Here is a 27,522-nt window from a genome sequence, read left to right as displayed (position 1 = left end):
CAGCAATTTGATTTGTCTGAATATAGTAAATGCTAAATGAGCTTAACTTATAATGCGCCTTTTAATGTGAGCAGTCCCAAAGCACTTTACATCGTTAATCACATTCACCCATTCACATATACATTCACGCACCAATGGAGGCAGCGGCCATGCAAGGCACTGTCAATCCACTGGGAGCAATATACACTAGTAAACAAAGTCAACTTGTTAGAATGGCACTAAAGTGAGATAAAATACGACATGGAGACATTTACATGGCCCTGTAGCTACCGGCACGCTTACAAAACATATTTGACATGTACAACTTGTATTTCGCCATTATTGTCACCAACATAAGGAAGAACATGCATGCACACAAACAATTCGACGACGGACACACACATACCATTATGCACACATGAATCAAAATACATACGCAACTTCCTCCACGCATGCACAAGACATCCTTCTACTATATTAGCCACAGAAACAAACAAGGAAACCAATAGAAATGTGGTGATGATCAATTTTTAAATTTGTGGCTCCAGACTGCAATTCAGGGTTGTATTTATTTGAAAATTTAACAATATGAGCACTATGGATTTAAGTGTGCTGTGCATCATTATTTAAATCTGAAGATGATTTTACTGAACGTGATAGAAATGTCTACCCATTTTTAAAAGTGATGTGAAATAGCGAGACAAGACGTGATACATCCATGTTTTTTGCTGATCTTATTCAAGATTCAAGCAAACTCTCTGAGATCCAAAACACACATGTATTGGATGAAAAAGTTTCCACTGAATGGCACTGATGTTGAAGTTGAAAGACGTTTGTCCAACATGCAGACATTTCAAATCCCCGCAGCTCTCTCCCTCCATCGGCCTCTCTGACAAGTCGACGTCGAGGGTCACAAAATCACATAGACGAGGGCCCACGCAGACAAAAACGCAAATCTGAGACTGTCGCGTCTCCCAGTGAGGCTGTTAGTGTCGTGGTTACCTTTTTTTTTTTCCCTTCTCTCAGTAGTCAGAAGTGTGGGTGTGGACAGTGAAGTTATGACACAGCTGCACATCGTGGAAGATTTAACTGTTACTATCGAGCTGAAAGCATCAGCTCACACTGTGTGGATGTGGCGGAAAAACCACTGCTTTTAGTTTCCAACTGTGCGACTTCATCCAACACATCTTCGCTGTGAGGCTGTGGTGCCTGTGGGCGCCGTTTGGCGGGGAGCTGCATCACGTTGAGGCCCTCTTTATGAGTGATAAAAGCATTCCGTTCACCCACAGCAATTAAAAACAGAAAATTAACCAGAGCTGAGGAGTCCTTAATTGGAGATTTGAAATGACACCATCTGCATATACAGTTTGTACGTATGACAACAGGTGCGTCACGTCTATGTTTGTGATTGTTGTCAAGCAGACTGTTGAGAAAGAGCTTCGAGGTGTACTGTGTAAAACTCTGAAGCTTTTAGGAGCACACATTTAGAGCTATTCATTATGGTAATGGTTGATCTTCCCCTGAGCCCTTTTATTTATATATTTATTCTTAATTTATACCGTCGTTTTTGTACAACTTTGGCTTTAAAAGTCACTATTTTGTATTTTTTATGGGATTGTTTTAAGGACCACAATGGAAATAAGTTTCTTTTATGATTTTTTGTGTCATCCTCTGGATTTTTACATGTTATCATAATATGTGTATGTTTATATTTTGTATGTGCATGTGGAAAATACAAATGAATTCAAAACTTCAAATCAAATCATTCATAAAGTTGTGAAGAAACCGTATGAACCATTACTTTATTTAAAAAAAAAAAGAAGTCCTTTGTGGATTTTTGGAGCACCCCCCCAATCAGAATCGTTTAGAAGCTGAAGGATCAGCGTTCAAACGGTCGCCATATGCAACCTCATCACTAGAGGTCACTGTATCTTCGACGCAGCGCCTTTAAAGCGTGATCCAAGAAACCCTACAAAGCTGCGATCGTGGGAGCGAGGAAGGCAGCCGCTGCCAACAGTGTCTCAAAGGTGTGTGGATGGAGCAGAACACAGGACACCATATTAATACACCACGGAAACACAGTTGCTGTGTGAGAGGCAGAGGTTTGGTGAGGAGGGTGTGAGCGATGTCCGCAGTATGACCGCTCCAGCAGCAGTCGACACTTTCACATTCAACAATCGCGCATAAATGACTCGCCGTTTACAAAAGTACGCTAGCCTGGGCCACCCCCCAAAAAAATCTAAGCGATTACATTTGGCTCGCCGAGAGGTGATTATATATTTAAAAAATTGAAATAAATAAATTGCGTGTCGAAAAATATACAAATCTTGGTGTTTCTAAGCTTATCGCACAAACGTGGAATGAAGAGAAGCTGTGTTGATAATTCAACCGTAAATCACATTTGAACATTTTTATGATAACTTTTGAAACTGCTGCTGCAGGAGGGCGTAGCCGGCCTACGACCTTGGAAAGTCACCGATATGAAACGCGGCGACCGTCGTCTGGTACTCGGAGTGTACAAACTGGTCCTGAACAGAAGCTCGTTGTATCGGAGTATGACATGAATGCCCTGCGTCCAGAAAGTGTGTGTGCAGGCAGTTTGTGTGGGGACAAGTGGGCGTGTGTGTGTGCAGACATGTAGCTCACTGCCTACCTGTACTGAGAAGCAGAAGGACCTTCATGGAGAGAAACTCATCGTAGGTGAGCTGCAATCGCACAAACTCCTGGCTCACTTGCCTCATGCCCAGGCACAGGTCGTACATGGCCGACTGCTGCATGCGCTCCCTGGGAAAGAAAATACACACTTAGCTGCACGAAAAGGTATCTTTATTGAAAAAAACTCAACTTCCTTGAATTGATGTAAGTTATAGTCCCTTCACAGTGATCGGCGAAACATTCATTCTTGGTCACACACTAAGGATTACTTTCTCCCTTTTTTTTTTTTTTTTTTTTAATCTTTCATCAAAACGAGCTAACCAATTGGCTTTCTCACTCCCTTTCTTACCAAACGAGTTCAGTCCAGTGAAACAGTGTTTCCACACAGTGCAGAGGAGGATCCTGCTTGTCTGGGCTAAGAGCAGAATACCAAATCCCCCCAGATTGCAGAGTGCTGCTTACAGTATCACAGCACAGATGCACCATTTTTCCAATGCTGTGGCAGACTACAAAGGACCCCATGGCTAACCCTAGTCTCCATAGAAACACTTATAAGACAGACTTGTAATGCTACACACACACACACACACACACACACACACACATATATATATACTGTATATATATATGGACAGGAGTGACACATGCATGAACATATGCACATGTTTACTACTCAGACTGCTCAGAAATACATCAATGAGTGTGCGCATGTCGGATAAGTATAATATCGTGTGTCACTGTGCTCTCATTCTCACACATTTTCATAGTGAAATAATCTTGGTTGCATCACAGAGTTCACAAAAACAGGAAAGAAACATTAAAAAAGCACGGGCCAATCCGAAACGTGCTCTGCAGATGCTACAAATTCTCTGGCTTTAGGTTCCAGTTCTCTGTGCTATAAATCACCATCACATCAGGACTACAGTAATTAAATGCAAGCAGTGTGCCCGGGCTTGAAATACGGTGGAGTTTCAGCATCAATGCGGTGAGGCCGCAACATTGCATCGGCAGTGAGGGTGGAGACTTTGTTCTGATAGTAACTGAGTTTAAAAAAAAAAATTAAATAGATATAAAGAATTCTCAGAGGCACAATGTGTGCATGAAAACATAACACATTACGATCTTTACTGTACAGCTGTCGGCTGCGCTAAATAACTGAGGAGGTGTGACAGTGCCGGAGCAGACCTGCACTGTGTATGTGAGCAGTTTCACAAAGTACAGCATAATATCATTTCATACAACTTTGGGGCTGGAGTTTCTAAAGTCTCCACACGTTCACTCTCTCTCGCTCTGTCTCTGTCTCTGTCTCTGTCTCTGTCTCTGTCTCTCTCTCTCTCTCTCTCTCTCTCTTCCTGAAATCAATTTTGCTGAATCACTGTCCAAAATGAGCTGCTAGTTTTGGAGAAAGAAAGTTAAAAAGAAGAAGAAAAAAAAACAGCAGCAATGTTTCGCCTTGACTCGCTCTTTCCTAGTTCTCTCACTCTCCGTTTCTCTCTCTTCCTCTTCCAGTCTCGAGCTCTTTGTCAGTTCGCGATTCAATAAGGAGTACAGTTCATGATCTCCTTTAGCTGACAACAAGAGCTGATTGTTCGGGGGGGGGGGGGGGGGGGGGGGGGGGGGAATAGAAAATAAATCCAAATTAGCACAGTGAAAACTCACTGTGAAAATAACATTACATAGTCTTATTTCATAACAGTTCTAGCAAGAAATTGTCATTGTATGTCGAGCAGATCAGCTTCACAGTCCGAGTCTTGCGGTAGGAGGGCCGGCGGTCACGTTTTGATTGGCAGCTGATCTGGCACCAGAACAGACACAACGTAAATAACGCTGCACCGCTCACAACAGTTTACAGGCCAAGAACGTGGAGCGAATCGCAAACAGCTGATGTTGAACAGTAAAGACCACAGAACACAACAACAATGACACACAGGTGCATTTTAACCCGCTGAATTGATTGCGGCCTGTAAACGGATGTAAAACTTGTGATTTTCTTTGATTGTAAGTGTTTTTGTAGCTGCGATAAGTTTAACATAGCAACTGAAGAAAACAACAACAGCAAAATAAAAGTTTGATACGATCATACTGAAAAAAATCAAATGGTGTAAATTGGTTGTGGGCGGGCCTCCCTTGCAGGGGCAATAAAGCTCCTGGGGTGGTCAGGGTGAGGCATGTCTGCCTTTCTGGGTCAACTGTAAGTGGAACAGAAATATATCAACCATAAAAAAAAATAGGTGTTCGTGGAAAATTTAAAAGCTTAATACTGAATATAGTTGCAGTTTACATATAAAACTTTGCAAACAAGAGAAGTGGTATGCTTCTTATCACCGGTGGATGCCAACAGCTGTGGTAACAATAATACATTTAAATGCCCAGGATTTCAACCTGAAATTATTTTGGTACTTGGTACAGGACAAAGCTTGTGGGAGTTCATTCTCTAGAAACATTCTTCATTTACTTGGCATTTTGATTCACACAGAATAGAGAACAATTTGTTGCTGTTTATTTGAATCAAGAAACAATGCTGCTGCAGATATCTACACACGTATCAGACAAATGACTTCACAGTTTTACCTCGTCTTTTGCGTCGAATTTACGTCTGTCTTTGCAGTGGTAACACTCAATCAAGGACAGATTTCACTGTAATAGCTGAGTGAGTGGACAATCTATTTAATAAATGCCTCAAAGCCCTGGGCCAATACGCATTAAGTTGCTATGGAAACAAGTGGACACTCTCCAATCTTCTAAAGAGTGACGGGTCTTGGCAAAGTTATGAACTCCTTTTTTTATATATATATATATCCTTGTATTTGTAATCAATAATTGAAAAAAAATTGTAGCATTCAAGCACACACACTACGGAAGAGTATTAGGGCCACTGAAGAAAAAAAAAATTCGAAGGCTAAAAAAAAGAAAACCTCATTCAATCCAGAAAAGTTGAAAATCAAAGTCGAGATTTTTTTTTTTCACAGAGAAAAAAAAAAGTTCTTTTTCCAAAGTCCATCTATCCACATGCCAGGGCGTGTGACTGCTTCAAAATGCATCACAGGCGGTTTAATGAAGTGGTGAAAAGATGCTTCAGAACAGGATTTAGCTCATAAACACAGTCAGTTATCAGTATTAAGAATTTGCAGCATGCAACTCTCTGTCACGGACGTTTGTCGAGTACAAAGGACAAAGGCACAGATCCTGGGGTGCTTATAAGCTGTGTTATTATCAATCAGGGAAATCTTGTGTAAAATCACATGTCCATTAGCAGTAAGCAACCCTATATAGTTAGAATTAAGCGATTTAATGTGATTTCACATCCACAGGCAAATGATGAGGGATGGACAGACGTCTCTCTGTGAAATAGAAAATCTCAACTCTGATTTTTGACTTTTGCTGAAATGCTTGAAGGTTTGCTCTTTTTTTTGTTTTTTTATGTCAGAATTTTTTTTTCTTCAATGGCCTTAAAAATGTTCGGTACGCACGCACGCACGCACGCACGCACGCACGCACGCACGCACACACACACACACACACACACACACACACACCTCGGCCCAAAAAAAGACAGCAGGGGTGACAGAGACATCCAGTCTGCCCTGACAAAGCTGTGAACATGTGACCAACATTCAGGCCACCAACAACAGCCTCTGTCGGGCTTAATACCGAGCCCATCTGTCAGCAGGGAGAGCTGCTGTACACAAACTGCATCTTATGCAGCGAAGGCGGTTTTCAGGTTTTCCTCCCTGAATACCAAGACACACATATTTACAACTTACAACTTTTTTCCCCCCCTCTCTTCATCAGGACTCATTTAACGCATAAATATCAAAAATCACACAAAACATCCTCTTCATCTGATTTTTTTTTTTTTTTTTTGGCAAAAGCTGTTTCGTCTCCTCTCAGAAAGATAAAAACATTTCTTATTAAAGTGTGATCCACTTGGCATTAAATTGATTAGTGGATCAGAGCATCTGCTGAGCAGAAAACGAATGCTTAAGCACACACTGATTGAGCACACCAGCCCACAGCGGCAGTCTGACACTGGGTTACACAATAGCATTTTTGTTGTTTTATATTTATTTATTTGTTTGGGACAAACTGACCCACTGACATTGACTTACACAAGCTATTAGTTGGAGCTTTTAAATTTGCCCCTGACTGAGCGCACTCCTCTACAGCAGGCTGCCTACAAAGGTTACTATTCTCCTCTTCGGTTATTTCAATTGCATTTAATTCATTTTGGGCAACACAACACTGCAAACCCAACCAGAAAAGAAAAGCCTTTACGCAGTACCTTTCCTCTCCACTTGCTCCCCTGTTCAAACATATTAACAGAGATCAAGTGGGCTATTGACTGCTCCGGCTCAGCTTTGATCATCTGTGCCTCACGCAATAAAAAAAACTAGCGAAAATACAAAAGTGTTTCACTGTGAAGTGGCAGAAATAAGGTACAAGATTAGGACCTTGTTAAAAACCTGCCTCTCTGAGGGCAACGTCATTACCACAGAAACCGTTTACTTCCGTAGGGAACATTTAAGCATTATGCTAATAACCAACCGACTACATTAATGTTAATTTACACCTGACAGTGCAGTTCAAACTGATTCATATGAAGATGCATTATTAAAAGTCAATTGTTTCATCATTTATTTCTAAAATAAATGTATTTTTTGTAAATGTTAACTGTGATAATCACAGCCTCTGGACAATTTATCACAGGAAACACAATTTAAAAAGTGTACATTTGAAAATATTAACCCTAAGATGTTGGAGGATATTTATATACAGTATTTCAAAATGTTAAAGCCAGTGTGCAGACACACATTTACAAAACAGTCATGCAGTCAAATCTCTTTCAAAGTGGTTTTAAACTGAGAAAAATAACACAAAATAATTTATCTTTGAATTAATTATTAAGAGGCTTTGGTACCTTTAAATAATTGCCTTTTATATTTTCACTAAAAAAACACCTCCAAATATGACTTTCTAGACTTGTTAGTTGCATGTTTAAAAATAGATACTATTACATATTTTCCTATTTGTAAGACGAGGGCTCTAACTTCAAGTAGGAGATGCTTTGCTCAGGCAAATAGGCCCAACACTGTATGACGTTTGTGCTATTATAAGAAATATTATCAAAATAACAATTGTCCCATGTCGCTATTTTTTCTATCTATGTTGTAATATTTCATCTAATTGAATATGGTTAGTTCCTAAGAAAATGGTCACTTGCCCAAAAAGGTGTTTGAATCATAAGAATATATTGTGGCGACCTTTTAAAGGAAAAAAAGAAACAGAAATACCTAAAACAATTCAGCTTATTCATAGTTGGCTTAAAAATATACAATTCACTGTTTTTAGTGAGGAAAGACATTCTGATTGTAATCATATGTAATCAAATCTCCCTTTATTTGCATAATTCCTCCTTTTTGCTTCCAAAACTTTAATAATAGTAAAAATCCATGGACTCCATATCGTATCAGTTTTGTGTGAATGTTGCATCCTTGTCAGTTCCTTTCCTTTTTTTTTGTAGTAAAACACTTGTATTTTCACTGATATGTTAAATATAACTTATAGTTTTTTTAATGTCAAAAAAGAAAAAGGAAAACTATATAGATTCAGTATTGCAGTGATATTCCATTGTTCTTTGTAAATTGCAGTGTGGCGTAAACACGTCAGAGCCGTGTGCAGATCTGGAGGTGGAGACATACTCATTGAAGATGAGGTCAGGGGCAAAGTAGAGCATCTGTCCGTTGGTGTGTTTGTAGGAGCGCCAGCTGAGGCAAAAGGAGGCCAGACACATCCACGAGTACTGGATCAGGGTGATTTGGTCCTCGATAGGCAGGCCTCGGAAACCTAACACACGAAAGCACAGCAGACAGAAATAAAGGTGATAAGGCAGCAGCATTATGTCGCACTGATTTATTGCATCTGGAGTTCCCCGCCAACCTATGGAGGTATTTATTCGGCTCAGCATGCGTGTGCTCACAAGCACCTATGCATTTGTTTTTGTTTTTGCCAATTTTTTGTTTTGACATGATAACCGCTGAGAAGTATTCACCCATTCTTGTTTCATGCAAATCCCACAAGGCCTGCAGTTATTGGCATGTTGTCTACGAAGCTCCAAAAATAGAGTCGAATAGGAAACTCGCCAAACTTTCAATCAAACTCTGGCAAGAAACTCCTCTTCATGCAAAAACGTAGGCCAGCTGAGGACACACGAGTGACTTATCAAGGCTTAGGGACTATTTCAGGCTGTAAGCATGTCAAACTGCCAAATGCAATCATTTAAATAATAATATTTGTGAGAGAAGGTGCGTCGAATGCCTGACTTTACATTTTTTAAATTATTGAATATTAACATTTCTTGAGGGTAAATCTTCCTGTGCAAAAGTATTAAATCAGCTCTTTTGAGGTGTATTTTTTTTTTTTTTTAAGAACTAAACACAAGAAGCAAATTAATGAGGACCAGAAGAACAGTCATATATTCATGGGTCTGTATAAGCCCTGAAGTCAAAAAGTCGAAGGTACTCATTTTGACCCTTCTGTCTGGCTTCTATTTATACATCCGGATATGGCAAGCAGACACCGTGGAGGTATCAAATATTTGCAATACAGCAAATTAAACAGCCTCAAAGAGCTACCTGTGAGGCATCTTTCAATGTGTCTCCCTCTGACTGGTTCTTTGTGGCAACATGTTTATCCCTCTCAAAACATTATTTTCTCCACGCGCTGTGGCTTACATGTGAGAATTAATGAGAGAGAGAGAGAGCGAGAGAGAGAGAGAGAGAGAGAGAGACGTTAGATCTTCTATTAAACATCAGACAGTGTGATGTAAATGAGTTCTGTTTGGGAAATCCTAATCTTGATTCTATTTAACGGTGAAACAGGATTCATTGCTAATCTCGTTGAGGCTTTGCAGAATAATTTCCCGACCTAATATTTGAAATGAAAAATTGTCGCAATCCAACAAAACTAGCGATGTTGCATCCTAAAGAGATCAAAAGTGAAGATGTGGGAAATGTTGTGTTCATTAAAAGCCCAGGCAAAGATTACAGTATAACCTCCCCCATGATTTATTAGTCTGATATTTTCAAAGCTTACCCCCTTTTCATGTTCAATCTATAAATATAACTCAAATGTATTAATTTTTGAACAAATATCCAGAATAGAATAAATACGCAAAATATGGATCACATTCAGAAATGTTGTACTGCAATTAAAATCCACAACTTCATGAACTGAAGCCATGTTATTGATATTTACGCTTCTCATTACTGGAATTATTTTTGATGGTCCAAAATCGACATTTAGTGTGTGCTTCTGCTTTTTATCCAACATTGCCTGACAGTTCTTCAATATTGTTGTCTTTCTGATATTAACAAGCTCATGTTACAAATATGTGAGATGCTGAAAGTGGGGAGTCCTTTGACGCATAGCACACACACACAAAAAAAACAAACGGTTAACCTTAAACAGATTTCAGTGAGCAGTGTGTCCACTTCCCTAGAATTCTGGCTTAAAACAGCATTTAGACCTCAACCCGCTGCTCTAGTGGTCACTAACCTGGAAGTACTTTGGCCCACTTCACCATCCGTACCATCTGCTTTCCAGCCAGGCGGTTGAGACTGGACAGCAGGTGGTCAGTGGTGTCAGGCTGTGAGTTGTCATAGCCGGAGTACACCTCTTCGGGCTCAATCAGCTCCAACACGCTGCAGATGGAAGGCGGCAGAAAAGGTGTGACCACCCCAGGCACGAGGGGCACCAGGGCATTGGCAGCGCTGGCATTCAGCTCCTTCTCTGAGGACAGGTAACCGCCCCCAGCGCCACCTGTGGCAGTTTGGACGTCCTTAGAGCCCTGCAGGTCTTCGCTGACTCCCTTAAGCTTCAACTTCTTGGACTTTCGCGCTGCGGGGAACACAAACAGCCGTCATTAACGCGACGCACGAGGAACTTCCTTCACGTCAGCTTACAAGACTATTAATCATGAGACAAAAGAAAAAAAGGAGTGTGTTACACAATACACTTAAAACGCTCCTGCATAGCACCCATGCCTTGATTTTATCATTCGGAAATATTTTGCATTGCGTCGATTGGAACAGAATGGAAGATGTCATGCATGCAAGAAAAATTTTGTTTAAAGCTGGCGATGCAAAATGATCGCAGGTTTGGTGAGCATTTTATGTTGAAAGTTTTGGGTCATGTATATTCATTCTGAACCTGTAGGACCGCTTACACGTTTTTAGTTGTAGTTAATTATATTGTTGTTATCAGTCAGTAAATAAGTAAGTAACCTTTCACGGGTAAAGATCACAGAGTGCTTTAAGTCAATAATAGCAGTAACAATAAAACCTGAAATAAAAAGAGTAAACATATAATGTGGTAAAAACATACGTGCAACTAAAAACTGAGAGATAAATGGAATTGACCAACTACATCTATTACAATTATTGGAAAAGTGTTTCTAAGATGATTCATGAAGAAAAATCTTAGTATGGGAAGTATTCCACATGATTCCTTTCTCCCTGTCCATCACCAGCATAAACATGTCCCTCTTAGTATCGTCCACAAAAAGCCTTCTGCCAGTCAGCCTATCAACCAGACATGTAATGTTGGGCTCAGTGAAGCCAGACGACCCCCGAACCAGCACCCATCACCAGTATCAGGCCGTGAGTTCACAGGTTCCACCGTTCCACAATGGTACTCGCTATTATTCATGAATCATTTTTGCCAGTCGGAACCAAAACTTCCTCCGCACATCTGATGTTGAGCTCGAATTACATAAATCTTTGTCTGAGACAATCCGGGGCCTTTCCTTCTCTGCTCTTCATAGGATAATTAAATAGAAGCAGCTGAGCCCCGTTCACTGGCTTACACTTCTCAAAAATACAGCCCCACTCGCTGGCAACCTTAAGCTTTTATTCATGACTCATGGTCATCTGCTGCTTTCCGCCGCTGCACCGCATTTCACTCCGTAAAGAGACATGTTTACCTCATGCCGTTTTTGAATACGCTGAGGTTAATTACCGTCGCCTGTCAAGCAAACGCACGTGTGGATTCACACGCAGAATCAAAATACTGTGGTCAGTCAGAGGGTTGTTGTCAGGTGCAGACCGTGTGGTGGGTGGAAGTCATGTTGCACTTGATGAACGGCACATAAAGCGGCTGTGAGGCAGCGTGCATAGCATTAACATTTTTCAAAATGATCATAACAGTGAAGCCAAATTAAAGCCATTGAGTAATACGTTTGAATTTACCAATATCACATTTTGTGTGTTTGATAGAACAGCTTGTGTTTTACAGGTTACAGGCTCTTTAAGTAACTTGATAATACTCAACTTTTTTCCTTTGTGGGGCTTCACTTCAGTTTATTAGTGGAAGAAAATCTCCATCTTCACTGAGCACAAACACTTCTTTTAGATAATTTTTTAATCTCAAAGTAAAACAAACTGGGTTGAACAAATTTCAACAACACATCATCATTGCGGTGTTTGTTACATATTACATGTAAAAGTGTGTCAAGTGTAAAAAAAAAAAATTATTTTAGTTTCCCCTACCAGAAACCATGTTTTTGTTTTTTTTTATAGAACAAAAACTTTTTTTTATTCAGCGAAAAGATCAGATGTGTCATTACAACCACAAACTTCGAACCACATGGCTGTGGTTACAAAAGTTATGAAGCTTAGTCATACTCTTACTGCAACCATTTTGTAAAAAGTCTCCATCATCTTAGCATAAAATTGTAAAATATTGTTAAAGTTACTTTTGACCTGTAGTTACCAACCGTTTTACCCCCTGCAGCCCCACAAAGAATACCTCTGAACAAGGCTGCACACCCTCTCTTTGATATCTGATGAATCATCGCAGTGATGCTTCACAAAGTAAATGAAAGGAGTTTTTAGTTTCCAAGGTCTGCTCACCAGTTTAGAAAAGGTCTTATTATGGTTTTCTTTGACTTGTGCAAACTGATTTTGACAACCTCGGGGCAGGCAAGCCTTCGACCCCCTCCAAACTCCAGCTTGGAACCACTGCTTTAGGCAATAAGAGATTGTTATAAAACATGAGACTGTTTGTATTTGAGTTCATTTGAGAGAAAAAAAGGTATTACCAGGGATAAATTCGAGACTCATATTCACTGACAAGACATTTACTAATTGAAACATCCAGTTCACACAGTTCATTCCAGCTGGGGCCGTGCTGGGAGCTGCTGATTTGCTGGGCCCATAAAACCCATTCTGATCTTTTTATAAGATACAGAGATATGCAATTAGACTTGATTTGACATGACAGCAGACAATGCATTTCCGAAGGACAATGAGTTTATAGACCAGCTTCCTACAGACTCACTTGAGATAAGGCCACAGACTCGAGCCAATGTGCTGACATTCCCCTGAGCTTTTACAATATTCAATATCCTTCTGCACAACCATTTTATTGCACGACTGAACAATACACTTAGAAAAACCTTCCGTAACACTCAGAAAAAGTAGAATTTTTTGCCTTTATGTTCATGGATACATTTCTTGTCCTCTGTTGACATTGGATTTAAAATCATTTGTCGTTTCAATCACCCGAATGGGCCGAAGATCTATCCAGAAAGCTTTCAGCTTCGTGAATGCTCCTGCAACCCTGAATTAGAACATACCAGTGGCCATAAATGAGTCTGTGTCAGTTTAAAATCCCAGCGATTCTGAATCGACTGCATGTCCCTCAACCACAGTGTTGTCTTGTGTCCCCTCACAACACAACACTGTAACTTGTCTGCAGGCTTGTCAGCTGACATAACACATATAGTACAGTAGTTCTACACCTACAGCAGATGCATTATGCATATTGTGCTCGGATATACTATATACACACAAACATCCTATGACTCAGCATCCCCTGGCCTCCTGTGACTACCGCCAGACCCACTTTTTCATATCGTTCCTTTCTTATAAGCAGAGTGAGGCTGACTCAAATGTCACATCTGGGACACGTGACAGAGCGAATCCGAAATGTGGGGGGGGCGTGACTCCTCACCTCCCAGGTTCATCCCCGCCTGGAGACACTTCCGTACACGACACGCCGGACAGTTTTTCCTACGGATCTTGTCGATGATGCAGTCATTCCTCCCGGCGCACAGGTAGTTGTGCTGACCTGCAGGAAGATAAGACAAAGTGTAGGTTTGATGGTTAACACATGTTTGGTAAAAAAACTGATAATTACACTGTTGTTAAAGCATCAAATAAATACAGAAGGAAAAAGATAAATAGAAGCCAGATTTTTATATACTTGACCCCCTTGTTAAATTTCTGTCAGTGACTGTTTCATACAGTAAATAGCATGAGGTTATGATAATTTGCTGGAACCAGGACACTGGGCTGCAGCTAGACTATTCCTGACAGTGATGCTAACATGGCGAGAATCCCTCCTGCCTCCTGCCTAGCCCTCAGCTAAACCCAATGATCTCCCATTTCAGAGAGCTTCCTTCCGCTCCAGTGGCTCTTCACTGTACAGCTCCTCTCCTCCTCCACTCTTCTCCTTCTCTACGCCTGCGTCTCCATCCCTCCTTTTCCACACGTCCGCCAGCCTCAGAGCACCATACGCCCACACACAGACAGGCTCATGATCATGCACACATACAGTCATTCACTCACTCTCATATGCACACACAGACATGCACGCACGCACACACACTCTTGTACAGCCAAAGCTGCTCTACTTGGCAATTTAAAAAAAAACAACAAAACTACACATGTTGTATGTGCTTTCACAAGAAACACACAGACATGGAAATCACAATGTAACCTAGATGGAGTGGTACAGTGTGGTGTTGTGACCCTTGTGACCCCCAGTATAGGCCTTAGCTCCATCCGGGCTTATGTTAAAATTGTGTCTGCATCCTACCAGTGTGTCGATTGAACATTGACAAGCAAATGTTTGCACATTTGTGCATATTAATTGATGTCTTTTTGCATGATTAATTCAGATTGTTTGCTTCTTGTGTATGCAAGAATCCTGGCATAAACCGCAGTGTTTTCAGGATGAAGAGCTTGTGTGTGGTTTGCATGAAGTTTCCTCTCATTAAATACATTCTGTGCATTGCCTTTGTTGCATCTACAGTAGAGAATTTGTATTTGTGTGTAGGACTGAGCAGAAGTTGTTTTCAGAGCTAGCAGGAGTAGTGCGCAGTGTGTCTGTCTGGCTGCTGCCAAAAGCCAAGGAACCGAGCTGCAGGAGGAGAGGCAGCAGCTGTAGCCCCACCACTATTTCTGGCTAAATCACATGACCGTTACATAAGCCCATTTTTCTTGCTCTAAAAAACAGTAAACTGCGACACAGGAAATACATTGCAGCCGTCCCCTAACCCAACCCCCCTGCATGTGTGTGCACACATGAACACACACATACACAGACTGATAGGCCAGGCCAAATGGCAATTCTGAAAACTCTGGAGCCTTCCTGTCAACTGTTTTTCTCATTCCTTTGAATTTTGTTTAATATTTGTTAGATTGAAATACATTTTATGAGACACGTGCAACTATGTGTATCCGACAGGGAGGGAATTTGTTTATTTATGCGCTGTGTCTGCACACACTCTCAAGCACTCACACAGCATGTTTACCTCTAAATATGTGCATTTGCTTATCAGCCCAGCAAGTGGCTGGTTTAGTCATAAATGTTACTTTTTCAGTCGTACCTTGAAGATTCTTTTAAGATTCCACAACACCAAAAAAAAATCCTTTCATCTAAGATTTTGGTTGTTTTTTTTAACATGAACCAATTTTGTCTCGTATTTTTACACGCATCCTATGAGAAAATGCCGCTATGCTTTTATTAGTACAACAATTAATGATAGCAAACATATAGCACTGTGAATACGGGGATATGTTCAACAAATACAGTGTTAAATTTCAAAGCTCTGTGAAAACTCTCCTGATACAATACACACACTGTCAGCATTGTATCATGACACAGAAACCCTTAGAGTACAAACAGAGTTATTTACTGGGGGCCACTCACATCTACTTTTAGCTAATGAGCTCACAATATGGCAACAACCCGCTGTGAATGTCTCTGTTGTCTTTCTGGTTAAACATGCATCAGTTATGAGGACACTCTCCTGAAAAGGAAACACTATTTCCTATGGAGGTCCCAACGTTGCAGCCACATGGGAGGATAAAATATCTTACTTTCAAACACAAGCCAAACCAGCTTCAGGCTGTTGCTAAAATACAGGCTTTTAAGCTGTCGTGTCTGAATGTGGGAGTGAGAAGAGTATTCAAAGTTTTTACTCGCAAACCTGTTCTATGGACGAGGGCTGAAATATAGCTGCTGGATTAATATCATTGAATTATTCGTTTGGTCAGTTCTGTGATCACCATTGGTATTCATGCATCCTATAATTTCACACAAAAAAGGAAAAACAAACATCCAAAAAAACTGAGCACTCAAAGATGTGATCGTTGTTACTGCTGGGCAAGCAGTATGCAAATCATTGCCTTGCAATAGAACTGCTACTCCAGTTTCTTGGACAACACACAAACAGCTGTGTTGGATAGAGCGATACACAATTAGGCTTTCCCGTCCTGATCATTGTAAAAAAAGAGGCTCTGGAGCCGTTTTGGAATATAAATGGAAGTTGTTGTTTTGCATATTGACACTTATTTGTTATAATAATATGCTTTTAAGTGTGAAGATTTCCCCAGCTTCTTATTCTATATTTCAAACAATGCATCAAGTCTGCATTTAGGCTTCAATATGATAAAGAGAAGTGTGTAATTTAGAAAATGAAGCTGGTTACAACAGTGATTGAGGAAATCACATCTGCTCTCACTTAAGACAAGAGGATGACAATAAAACGTGACTTTTAAAATCATAATTATTGGGGATCAGAAAAGTGATGTCAGGCATTCACCCACCCATCCATCCTTTGTTCAACAAGGGTGGAGGGCGCTGGGAACAATCCCACCTGCCTATGAGCAAACGCAGGGTAAGTATGTACAGGAAAATCAGAAAATGTAGAGAATTGAACCGGTGATATTCTTGCTGTGAGATGGTAGTTTAAACAAATCCATGGCTTTGCAGCTTGTGATGTCAGACAATAGTTTTAATACAGAACTGAAGCTGTTTTCTTAATTTATACATAAATATTACCTTCGCCAACGAAAGTTGGGCGACCGCCGAAGTTGGTGTTCGTCTATTTATTTATTTATTGGTTTATATGTATTTTACCAACTTTTCGCAAAAAAACAACTCACCCGCATTGCATGAAACTTTCATGGATGATTTTGTCACCATCCATTACATTAGCATAGCCAACCGCTACCAGGCTAGTGATATCGTTTCAACAAACAAATGTGTGTGTAGTTAAGATTAGTAGTAGTCATAGAAGTAGTAGGAGTAGAAGCATACTTGTTGAAAGAAAAATAAAGCTGAATAATTCCAGTTACTCTTCTGGTACTTTGTGTAGGACTTGGGAGATTGTCATATGCATCTTTTCAGTAAACATCCCTCTCAGTGCTGTATTTTTTTTTTTTACCAGACTACTGAGCAGGGAAAACAGTCCCACAGGCCATCAGATTGCCGTTGCCTATTTGCTTGAACACGAGAGGTGCAAACCTGCAGTGACGTCAAAGAACAAAGGTGTCGCTCGGGGGCAGGAAGAGATGGGGATTGGATTATAGTCACATGAGAGACCTGCGGGTCAGCCGGGGTCAGGGTAACTGAGAGCATATGGAAGAAGTAGTCCCAGTTATATCACCGCACATGCAACAAACATATGGTGTCAGTGTTCCTGCTGCAATGAGAGGCTTTACGGGGAGGGACACTGTTGTATAAATGCAAAATGAATGGTCAAGTAATTAGCAAACGACCAGGCTTATACAACAAATTACTTAGAGCCTTAGCTTCCTTTAGATTCTATTCTACAAATATTTGCTGCATTTCCATTTTCACTCATAAATTGAACACTAATTAAAAAAACATTACCCCAACATGCTGGGAACTAAAATAAGTATTTTCTCCCATGTTTATAATGTTCATTCGAAAGAGAAGAATCATAAATTCCAGACCTCATTTGTGTGAAGCTGAGATTTTAATACAAAGTAAGCTGATATGTATGTACATACACTGCAATAAAGAGACCCATCCTCAGGCAGCACAGTCCAACTTGAATACCTATTAGCAATGTGGGTCACACAGATACGTACTGTATGCTTTGCAGATTTGATTTCTACCTAACCCTGTAGAGCTCAAATGAGTTTACTATTTGGTGCCTGTGATTGTAACTGTACGTTTTGCACAGTTTGCGATCAAAGACCCTCTGATGTGACACATGTGCCGAAGAACAAGGATCAAGACAACAAAGCTAAATGGTTTCTCTCCAGCCGTTACATGAGCCTCTTGCACACACGCACACACACAACCTGAAGCAGTGGCCGAGGCAGTGGAGGGAGGATTTTATTCCCACAGCCTGAACAGGGACCGACTTGATTGGCCAGCAGAGCTGCCCGTCAAAGCGGAAAGACTGAGCAAGACTTGTCCTCAAACGACCTCTTCCATAGAGGCGATATTGAAAAACATGAACGCCATCCGGCACCGTAGAACAAGACGGGGCCGTAGCAAGCTTTACCCACATCTTGAGTCTAGTGTAAATCTCCCAGTCACCCCCCCCCCCCCAAAAAAAAAAACAAAACTAAAAACTAAAAGGGGAGCAGTAAAATGAGCAAATGAGCTGAAAACGGGGTCTACTATTATTATAAAGAGCAGACATGCCAAGCCACTGATGACATGTGAATAATAAGCTGGCGTTGAACTCTTCAAATGCTCTCCACATGGAGCCGTTTATTGAGAGCAGCTGTCTTGTCTCAACAAACTCGTCTTTAGTGGAGTGGATGCAGGAGAGAGGCAAATGTGAGCGCGTTCAGTTAATTCCTCATTTCATTACCATCGATGACACATATTTGTGAACTGTTGTTTTTGTTTCAGAGGCTGGTTTCCCACCGCTCACATTGAAGGACTCGCCGGCATTTTTCCACGTGACACTCGAGTCAACAATAAGAACACACTCGCCAAATCGTGTAATTGCATACACATTATTACCCCCCCCCCCCCTTGTTTTTAATATCTGTTTACGATACAAAACACACTGAGTGTCGGAGGGAATGCAGTATAATAAGACCTGTCTGACTGTACAAGACAACTTGCATGATTTTAGTGAATAGGAGAGCAGGTGGAGGAATTTTTTATTTTTTTTTTGGTGGAATGAAGTGTGCGTGTGTAGTGGATGCCTAAAGAATAAACCGAGGGCATTTTGACAAACTTGCAGCCAGAGAGTACTCAACACTTAATTTAATATTTATACATATTTCACAGGCGCGTGGCTATAAACTTTACAGTGTACAGTTGGCTGTGCCTTCTGGTGGATATTACAAAATTAAGTGGAAGGAATATTTGTCCTCTTGAGGAGGACTGTAAGTGAACAGATTTGGACAGTGAAAAGCCCATGTGGCCAATAGATATCCAAACAGATGGTCGAAATGTAAACCTAAAATACAGACTTCAAAGTATGGTAGTGCCAAGGTGCTATGATGTGTGGATGTGTGTTAAGAAGATTTTATTAAAAAAAAAAAAAAAAGGGCCACTGAATGACTTTTGACTGGGATGAGGGGAAATAGACCCTCCACAATCAGAGTATTTGTGTGATTTGTTGAAGTGTCCAGAATGCTAACTAGCTCTGTAGTAAAGGGCTGTGAGCCAGTTAGTCGTCTAATGAGCTACAGCCGACTGAAAAGTTGTCTCCCCCGAGGGAGGCCATGCCAAAAGAAATTAAGCATGGGCTGGATTATTCCCCTTGTACAGATGCCCACTCTCTGCAGTCTTGTCTTATATCTGCCGTGCCAAGTTTAAGTTTTTAACTTTGAGAGAAACGAGGAGGAGGAAGAGGAGGAGGAAATAGTGGGAGAGGGGGAGGAGTATAACGTCTCCTCACGTCCTAACTTACACCTCTCCGGTGCTCGTTGCTGACGCATCACTTTCCATCCCTCTCCTGGTTACTTCCTCGCTCTGCCGGCTCCTCCTCTCTTTATCTCTCTGTCTGTGTCTGACTTTTTCTTTGTCCTTCCTCCCCTCCTCCCTCCCTGTATCTGTTTCACTGTCCTCTATCTCTCTTCACTTTGCAAAATCCTTCTCTCACTATTTCCATCCTTCGCTCTGCTCCACCTTACCTCTCCGTTTCCACCTCAGCAGCAGCAGCAGCAGCAGCAGCTGTGGACGGGGGTCACGCGAGGTAACGGCTCACACGTTGCATGCAACCGTGGCGACATCACGCTGCTGCGCTGGCCGCTTTTACAGTCGTTCGGAAGAGCGAATTCTAGAGGAAACTGCAATAAAAAGCTGGCCGAATATTGAGAAAATGTGAAAGTAAGAGGCACCGCATTGCAATTTAGTGCCCCACCACCACCACCTTTTTTTTTTTGGGGGGGGGGGGGGGGGTTGTGGCTTTCAGTATAATCATAAAACATACAAACGCAATGTTTGCACTCTCTGATACTTCACCTGTCTACGAGTCAAGTAAGACCTTGAACATCTGCCACCAGCTCTCTGCCCGGCAGGCTTCAAGCAAGAACAACGGCATTTCTGATTCAATAACCCCGGACATATAATCTGGTTTCAGGTCTCTGTAATGGCAGTGTGTGAATATCATCAAATCAAAGCATGATTCGATTGGGAATGGGTGCAATTCCCTGAATGCTCAGGAAAACACCTTGGGAATCTGATGACAATCAAGCATTCATGTTTACTTTTTTTCCTTTTTCTTCTTCCTCTTGCCTGCACTTGGCCTGTGAGAGCGTATTTTGCATTCACATTAAATGAGTTAGGCCAAGGCCTCGGGCAACAGGCACAGCATGAAAAGTGCATTATGACTACTGTTGATTTCCCCCAAACTAAATATATCATAAAGGACGACCATTGGAGACTTACTTACCCCCCAACCCCCCACCCCTTTGGATGTGTCACTAGACCTGGCCACAGTGTATAAATGCAGTGCCTGTTTATGGAAATTTCACTTTTAAATTAAACTTTTTCAAAAAACTACATTGTGGACTAATTTCCAAAAAAGCAATTTTTTACATACATGCAACCGTGTGATCTAAAGTTAAAAAAAAAGGGCAATGACTCCTGGGTAATAACTCTTTCAAAAGCGGCTGTACGCTGCCTATATGAAAAGAACAATCTGCTTCACTGCCTGCTGTGTGTGCCGCTTTGAGCAAGATCCTCAAACGTTGTTCTGTCAGGAAGAAAATCTAGTGAAAAATATGAAAATTACTAAAAGCTGAGTTATTGTATTGCACAAATTTTCTCATTAACATTTCCCAGCTGGAAAGCCTCTAAGCTTAAAGCCCACTTGGGATACGATATTTCCCCATGATACAACTCTTGATGAATTGGACACAATATGTGCTAATAGGCTAGACACCTTGAGTTGTTAGTTAATCTAATTTTGTTAGAATTAACTTGATATTGAGGCTGCTTGGTATATAGTTGTATATTTTGCATGGGACATGCTGTGCACAATACCAACATGTTAGGATGTGCGATGTCAAGTTGAGCAGATCAACAGCAAAAGAAGTAATGATCAACTTTTTGAAGCAAACATTTCACACACATGCACGCACACTCACAAAAACACACACAAACAGAAACACAAACACTACTACATGGACCCGTGATGATGTTCAAACAGTGGTAAGCTGTCTACTCACACATAAAGACACATAAAGACAATGTCAGATTGCCCTGCAAAGTCCTGACTGCACATAAAAAAAGTTTGTTTCTGCTACACCATCCATTGCTCGTACTGGACAACCCAAACTGCTCTTGGCTTTACACCGCAAACGCCAACCCTGGAACTCAGACTCCAAACTAGGTTTTGGTTCCAAGTTAAGACTGTCCAAAACAAATTGGAAAGCGAACTGGAGGCACATCAGCTTAAGTCTATAATGTGGTATAAAATACATGTTTAATTACAAGTGTGGTACATTCACTTTAGTTCATGGTCCAATCTGATTTTGAGTGGACCACACCCCTAAACTGACTGAGAATAATAACTTAGAAACAACAACATCTCCAAATGACTCTAGTCAATGACTTTAGTGTAATATGAGAAGTTCTGAAATAGTCAATATTTACTGAAAAAACTTATTGCAAAAAGTTAAAAAAAAAAACGTTTTTCTTCAAATAACCACTATTTTAATGTCTTGCAAGTTTCAGTATTGCCTCCTAGTCCAATCATCTGGAAGATGCTCTTTCTAATGTTGGATCGAAGTTGGTTGGAGCCAATTCCAGCTGTGAGTGAAAACAGGGTAAACCACGGACAGGTCGACAGTCCATCACAGAGCAAACAGAGAGACAGACAATCATGTTCAGGACCTGTCCGCACAAGAACACCGTTTCATGTAACCACATTGTTTCATGTAACAGTTAAGAGCCCGAAAACTTTTTTTTTTTTTTTAAACGGGTTCCAGAGAGGGGAAATATTAAAATGTCGCCTCGGCTTTGAGGTGTGGACGGACAAGACGCACATTTGTGTAAAACAATGATGTCATCGCCCCACCTTTCAACCCTGTCCGCAATGTCACTAAACAACAACCATGGCGGACTACATGCTCCAGGAGCTTCCGACGCCAGTGGGTTTAAAAGAGCAATACCTTGGATTTCCTGAATACGAGGATGAGCAGGAGTATGCACTGTGTCTTCTTCTCTGTTTTTGGTGTATTTCTGTGGCAGTTACAGCACCACCTAAAGGCCTGGTATATGTACTACATCATCTTGAGCTGTGTTGATAGTAACATGTGAAAGGAAATATTTCTAAGGAACGACGGGGAGAAAAAAAAAGGTTTTAGCTCATGTGGATATTGCCTTCAACCAGCAGGAAAAATAAAGCCTGCAATTCAAGTTAAACACATTTTTTGCAGGAAGGACAACATCAAGGTACACTGCGAATACTCATACATACATGCACAGGAAGAACATGCACATCGTGTTGGTTGCAGGCCAGATTGACTACGACAGCACCGTGTGGCAGAAGCTGCCCATATATATGCGCCCCATATACTACAAACAACTTAATTTTGTTCTTCATTTGACCATCAAATCTGCCGAAACATCTGAACGCTTGTTGATTTTCAGGAGACACAAATTCTTCAGCCCTCAGTCGCCATGTTTTCACAAACTCACACTCAATATGGCTTTCATGGTAATGCGACTTCGCTAGCAATACGGTAAGTAGTTTTGACACCCGCTTTATTATATTATCTTTGCAGAGACAGCCCTAATGTGTAACTCTATGTAGCTTAATGAGGTATCGCAGATCATTTTCACACACCAAATTACAAAAACTCTTCAAACACATTTATTAAACACGTAAAATGAGAAAAATAAAATAAGAATAGCTTGAACCAGTGTGAACACATGTTTACACTTGTGTGTGAAAATGTGTTGTTGTACAGAAACCGTGATGCTGTGAAATGAGCAGGGTGAGAGACAATAGCCACATATCTGACCACCTTTTAACTCGTCACGTTTGTAATTTTAGTGCCTGTAAACGCTATTGTTGTGTATAACTTGTGGCATTCATACATTGCTTGTGTTTTGAGAACTTTTGTTTGGTTTTCATTATATTTTCATGCTTGAGTCTGCTTCATATCAGCAGTCATGTTGGTAAACGTGACTCGATTTGAATCCTGGCTTTTGTCATTTAGATGATGAACGTCTTAAGGTGGAACTTTACTCCATTTGCTTGTGTTTTCTTATTGCACACAGCCATACCTTCCACGGCTCGTTTGAAGAAGACCTTGCAGCTTCCGCACGTCACCACACCGTAGTGACACCCTGACGCCTCGTCTCCGCACACCAGGCACACCTTGGCCGTTGAGGATGGTTGTCTTAATGGCGAACTAAAAAGGACAGACACACAGATAGAAAAGATTTCAGACCAGGCATAAATTAACCAGGATTCTTTGACACGTCGACAACAGAGCCGAGTCTGCCTGTCCACTTCTTAGCTGCATTACCGCCTGATATGAATTGTCAAACATCTTTGGCTTTTACAACCCAGTGACAGTAGCAGCACAATGTGGCTGGCCATAAAGATGTCTGCCAACCAGCAGAGGAGGGCTTTGCACCCCTCTGATTTATAGCTCCGCCGGGTTTACGGAGATGACACTGACAGAATCATAGAGGAGATTATTTAAATTCAATAAGCAGAGAGACACAGAGCAGGATGTCAAATTTAAGTATGATCCAAAACAGTTGTCCTCTTCTCTGGCATGAAATGTGGGAATCAGTGGAAAATGTCTTTAGAGGTGGAATAGAATAAAAAATACACAAGAAAAACAATCTCAGTACACGACAGTACAAAGCCAGTTTAGGGCCAAATATCATGGGAGTACACCAGTACTGGGGAGAGGTGTTTCGTATGTGACAAAGGCTGGTGTTTTTATTTATTCTGAGTTTCAACCAACAGACAAGGAAACAGAGCCGATGACAGTCTGCTGCATTTCTGCCTGATCCAGGCCATTGTTTACAGTGGCATCATTTACTTCTTTCATCAATGACTGATTCCTACAATTACATGACTATGAGAGCTCAGGAGGAAGAGCATGTGTTTACCCATGTAGTGTTCATAGGGAGAATCTCTGGCCTGCAGATGAGACCATGTGGGTCAAAAGTTATAATTATTTCATTATGACTGTCAGTATCTGATTTATTAGTACTCCAGGTACTTAAAGAGGCACAATGGCAGCATTCTGCAATCGTGTTTTGGGAGTTGAAAGACATTGGCAACAGTGATTTCCTCAAGAACAAAGCAGGTGTGTTCACCTAAATTTCAGTTCTCCTCTTGTAGAAGTGTCAATTCACAAAGTAAATTCAACATGCACAGGATGATTGTCTAGTTTTCTTTACATCAGGTGATCTTCCTGCCACAACTGCAATTCGAGGTTTTGAGGGTAAAAATAAACCTGCAGGTTTTGCTCGTGTTTTCATATATGAAGGGATTCAAAAGTTCATTTCCTTTGGGAATATTACCACATCAAGTACAACATACAGATAGGAAAACTTGAACAAAGTGCGCCTATATGAGGAGGAGCTGAATGTCTGTGAATTCTGGGGCATACATAGGTAATTGGTAAATGTTTTTGCAGTTGAAATAAAAGATTACAGACCACCTGTCAGTAGATTTCTAAAGAAAATGATCATTAAAAACATTTGTATTTTTTGAACTTTGCTGTAAAATTCAAGAATAATTTACTAAAAAAACAGATATAATCTTATCAAATCGGCATATAAACAATAATATTACACTTAAACTTTACTTTTAAATCCTCCCGTGAATCTATCATTTGTATAATTTATCTTTTGCTACGCCTTTATTTACTGCACACTTGCTGCTGCAATAATACAAATATCTTATCTCATTTCATCTCACCTTATCATATCTCGCCTCATCTTACATATTTTTTGAACTTGGAAATATTTGTTCCACATACAATATATTGCATACACAGTATGTAATGTAACAATACATATAACAAATATTTTGGGATAAACATTTAGGGAATAATCTTGAATATTCATATCTGATCCATTTATGAGGTATCAATGATCCTTATTACACTATAATTAAACTCAGTTAATAGAGATGTGCTAATGAAAACCAAAGTATAAAGCATCAGATGGATGATCATTGTAATTTGATCATTCATCAAGCATTCTTTGTGGATGAGGGCACATAACACATATGTTAATAGTGCATATAAAACTTGATTAGGCAGATAATATCAGCTACTTTAATGCTAATTGTTAAATGGGCCTAATACAATGATTGATCAGTCATGTAGTAAAACATGTTTTACTTATTTGTTGCATGGATTGAAAGCGCAGTGCATTAGGAAAATGGTCTACGCACGTGTAAAAATTAGGTGGTGCAGTAGATTCATTGATAAAACATTTCCCTTCCCGCTTGCATACACACATGCAGAATGCACACAAAGAACACAGCGTGTAGATGAGTACAAAGAGAGAACACCTTGTATCAAAACATTAAAAGTGGCCTCAGCTTCCCCTTCTTTTCTGTGCTAATTACCTCTCTTCCATCTCAATCAATAACACGCAAGGTGATTGTCTGGTTAACATTCTCCGTACATCCTTCATCAAACCAGCTGCCAAGCTCTCGCTTCCCTCCTCTCCATGTCTCTCTATTCTCTCGCTCTCTCTATTCTCTCTCTCTCTCACTCTCACTCTCGCTCTCATGCACACACATTTCCTCCAGGGGACGAGCTGGAAAGGGGTACAGCAACAGCACACTCAGATACAATCAGGACCACTGATCTAATTCCCTCTTGTCCATCTACACACACATTCAATTTGTTAGGACGCTTAGAGGAGTCTCTGGTGAGGTGTTTGTCTGACTTGATCTTTCTGGCATCTGGCCCCATGGTTTCAGTTAATGTGTGTATGTGTTGCACGCTCAAATCCAATCCATGTCAAGATGTGTTATTCAGCATGTTAATGTAGTGAATATTCGCCCATTGCATTGGCCTTTCCTCACACCACCGCGTATCAGTGCTAAGAGGAAGACAGGCAACAGAAGCCGTGAAAAACAGCCCAGGAAAGTTTTATGGCCAAGAAACACGGCGGGCGGCATGTGAGAGGTCTAACTGAAGCACGGCTCTAATATTGAGTCAGTGGTCAAATCCCTTTAATGGTTCTGCACATTAAAACCGTGTCGCTGCATGCCAGCCTGCTTGCCTGCTGGTCCACCAACAAGGTGACTTCCCCTCCCTCAGAGAAGTATATAGGTCATTCACTCTCTGCTTATGAAACCAGAGCAGACAGGCCAGGCTGCAGTGACTGTGCACCAACGGCTGCCAGTAGCCCAAAACTAAACACAAGCGACCAGACATTCACAAATCAGGCTGTTGCCGCAGAGACACTCGCCCATCGTTTGCAATGTACAATACTTGCTAGAAATGCACGAAATGAGCCTCATGAGTTAAAGGATGAAGGAATGAGATGTAAAACAAAAAGGTCTGCACATTAACGAAAAATTGGGACATTGTGGTAAAGTGGTTTGTTCCTTGGTTTGTCCCTTTGACCACGAGGCCACAACAACGCGGCAAATGAATTTCCTTTTTGTTCAGCCTGTCATTTCCCATGCTTAAAATACTCTGAGGTTTGCACTTATGGCGGCTTAAAAGACATTGTGCCTCTGGAAGAAACATTTTGTTAAAGACAGTTGGTCGAACTGTTAATTCTTGCAACAAAGTTTCACACGTCACCTCGCAGGCTGCAGAGGAAGATGCATGTTTCAAGCCAAAATCAGGAGTGTACTTGCTCAGCTTGGTCGAGCCATTTAAATGGACTATTGCCTTTGTCCACATATACATGCACAGTACTGTCTTTGCATATGCATTGTTTCAGCTCGTCAAAATTGGGCCATTTTCAGATGACCCACAATGTAATAGAATGAAGTGTCTCTGTATCTGTCCAAAAATGAAATCCACCAATTTTCACCATGTTTACAGTTAGCAGTCAGATGGCTTCTTGTTTGAACTTCTGTTTACCTTTTAACGCTCATGGACAGTCTAACTTTATGTGTCTCCCTCCTGTAGACTCTGCTCCCTCCAGTCTTTTACTTGCCTGCAGAATCTCTGGCTGTGGGACTCAAGTCTGGAACTGCTAAGGTTTTTTTTTTTGTTTGTTTTTGTTTTTTGTCTTTTCTTTGCCTTTCTTTGCTAACACCAATACTTTCTCCTTCAGTATTGTTTTCTCTAAGCTTTATTTGAATGAAAATAAAATCAGACAAAAAAAAAGTTTTAAATCCCTGATAAATTGAAATACTCCTATGAATAT

At 40.8% G+C, this 27,522-nt stretch overlaps 1 protein-coding gene across 1 annotated transcript in view; it reads right to left on the bottom strand.

Annotated features, from left to right (window-relative positions):
• Positions 1-27,522, bottom strand: part of nr3c2 (nuclear receptor subfamily 3, group C, member 2) — a 79,168-nt gene that overhangs the window by 11,774 nt on the left and 39,872 nt on the right. The window contains exons 3-7 of the mRNA XM_080521034.1: positions 23,437-23,564; positions 13,645-13,761; positions 10,189-10,530; positions 8,334-8,478; positions 2,633-2,763 (exon numbers count right to left, since the gene is read on the bottom strand). Of these exons, the coding sequence (XP_080377160.1) occupies positions 2,633-2,763; positions 8,334-8,478; positions 10,189-10,530; positions 13,645-13,761; positions 23,437-23,564 (863 nt within the window). The remainder of the gene's footprint in view (positions 1-2,632; positions 2,764-8,333; positions 8,479-10,188; positions 10,531-13,644; positions 13,762-23,436; positions 23,565-27,522) is intronic.

This window comes from Blennius ocellaris, assembly GCF_963422515.1.
Source record: "Blennius ocellaris genome assembly, chromosome: 3".
Lineage (NCBI taxonomy): Eukaryota > Metazoa > Chordata > Actinopteri > Blenniiformes > Blenniidae > Blennius > Blennius ocellaris.
This window is presented reverse-complemented; position numbering and strand designations above follow the sequence as displayed.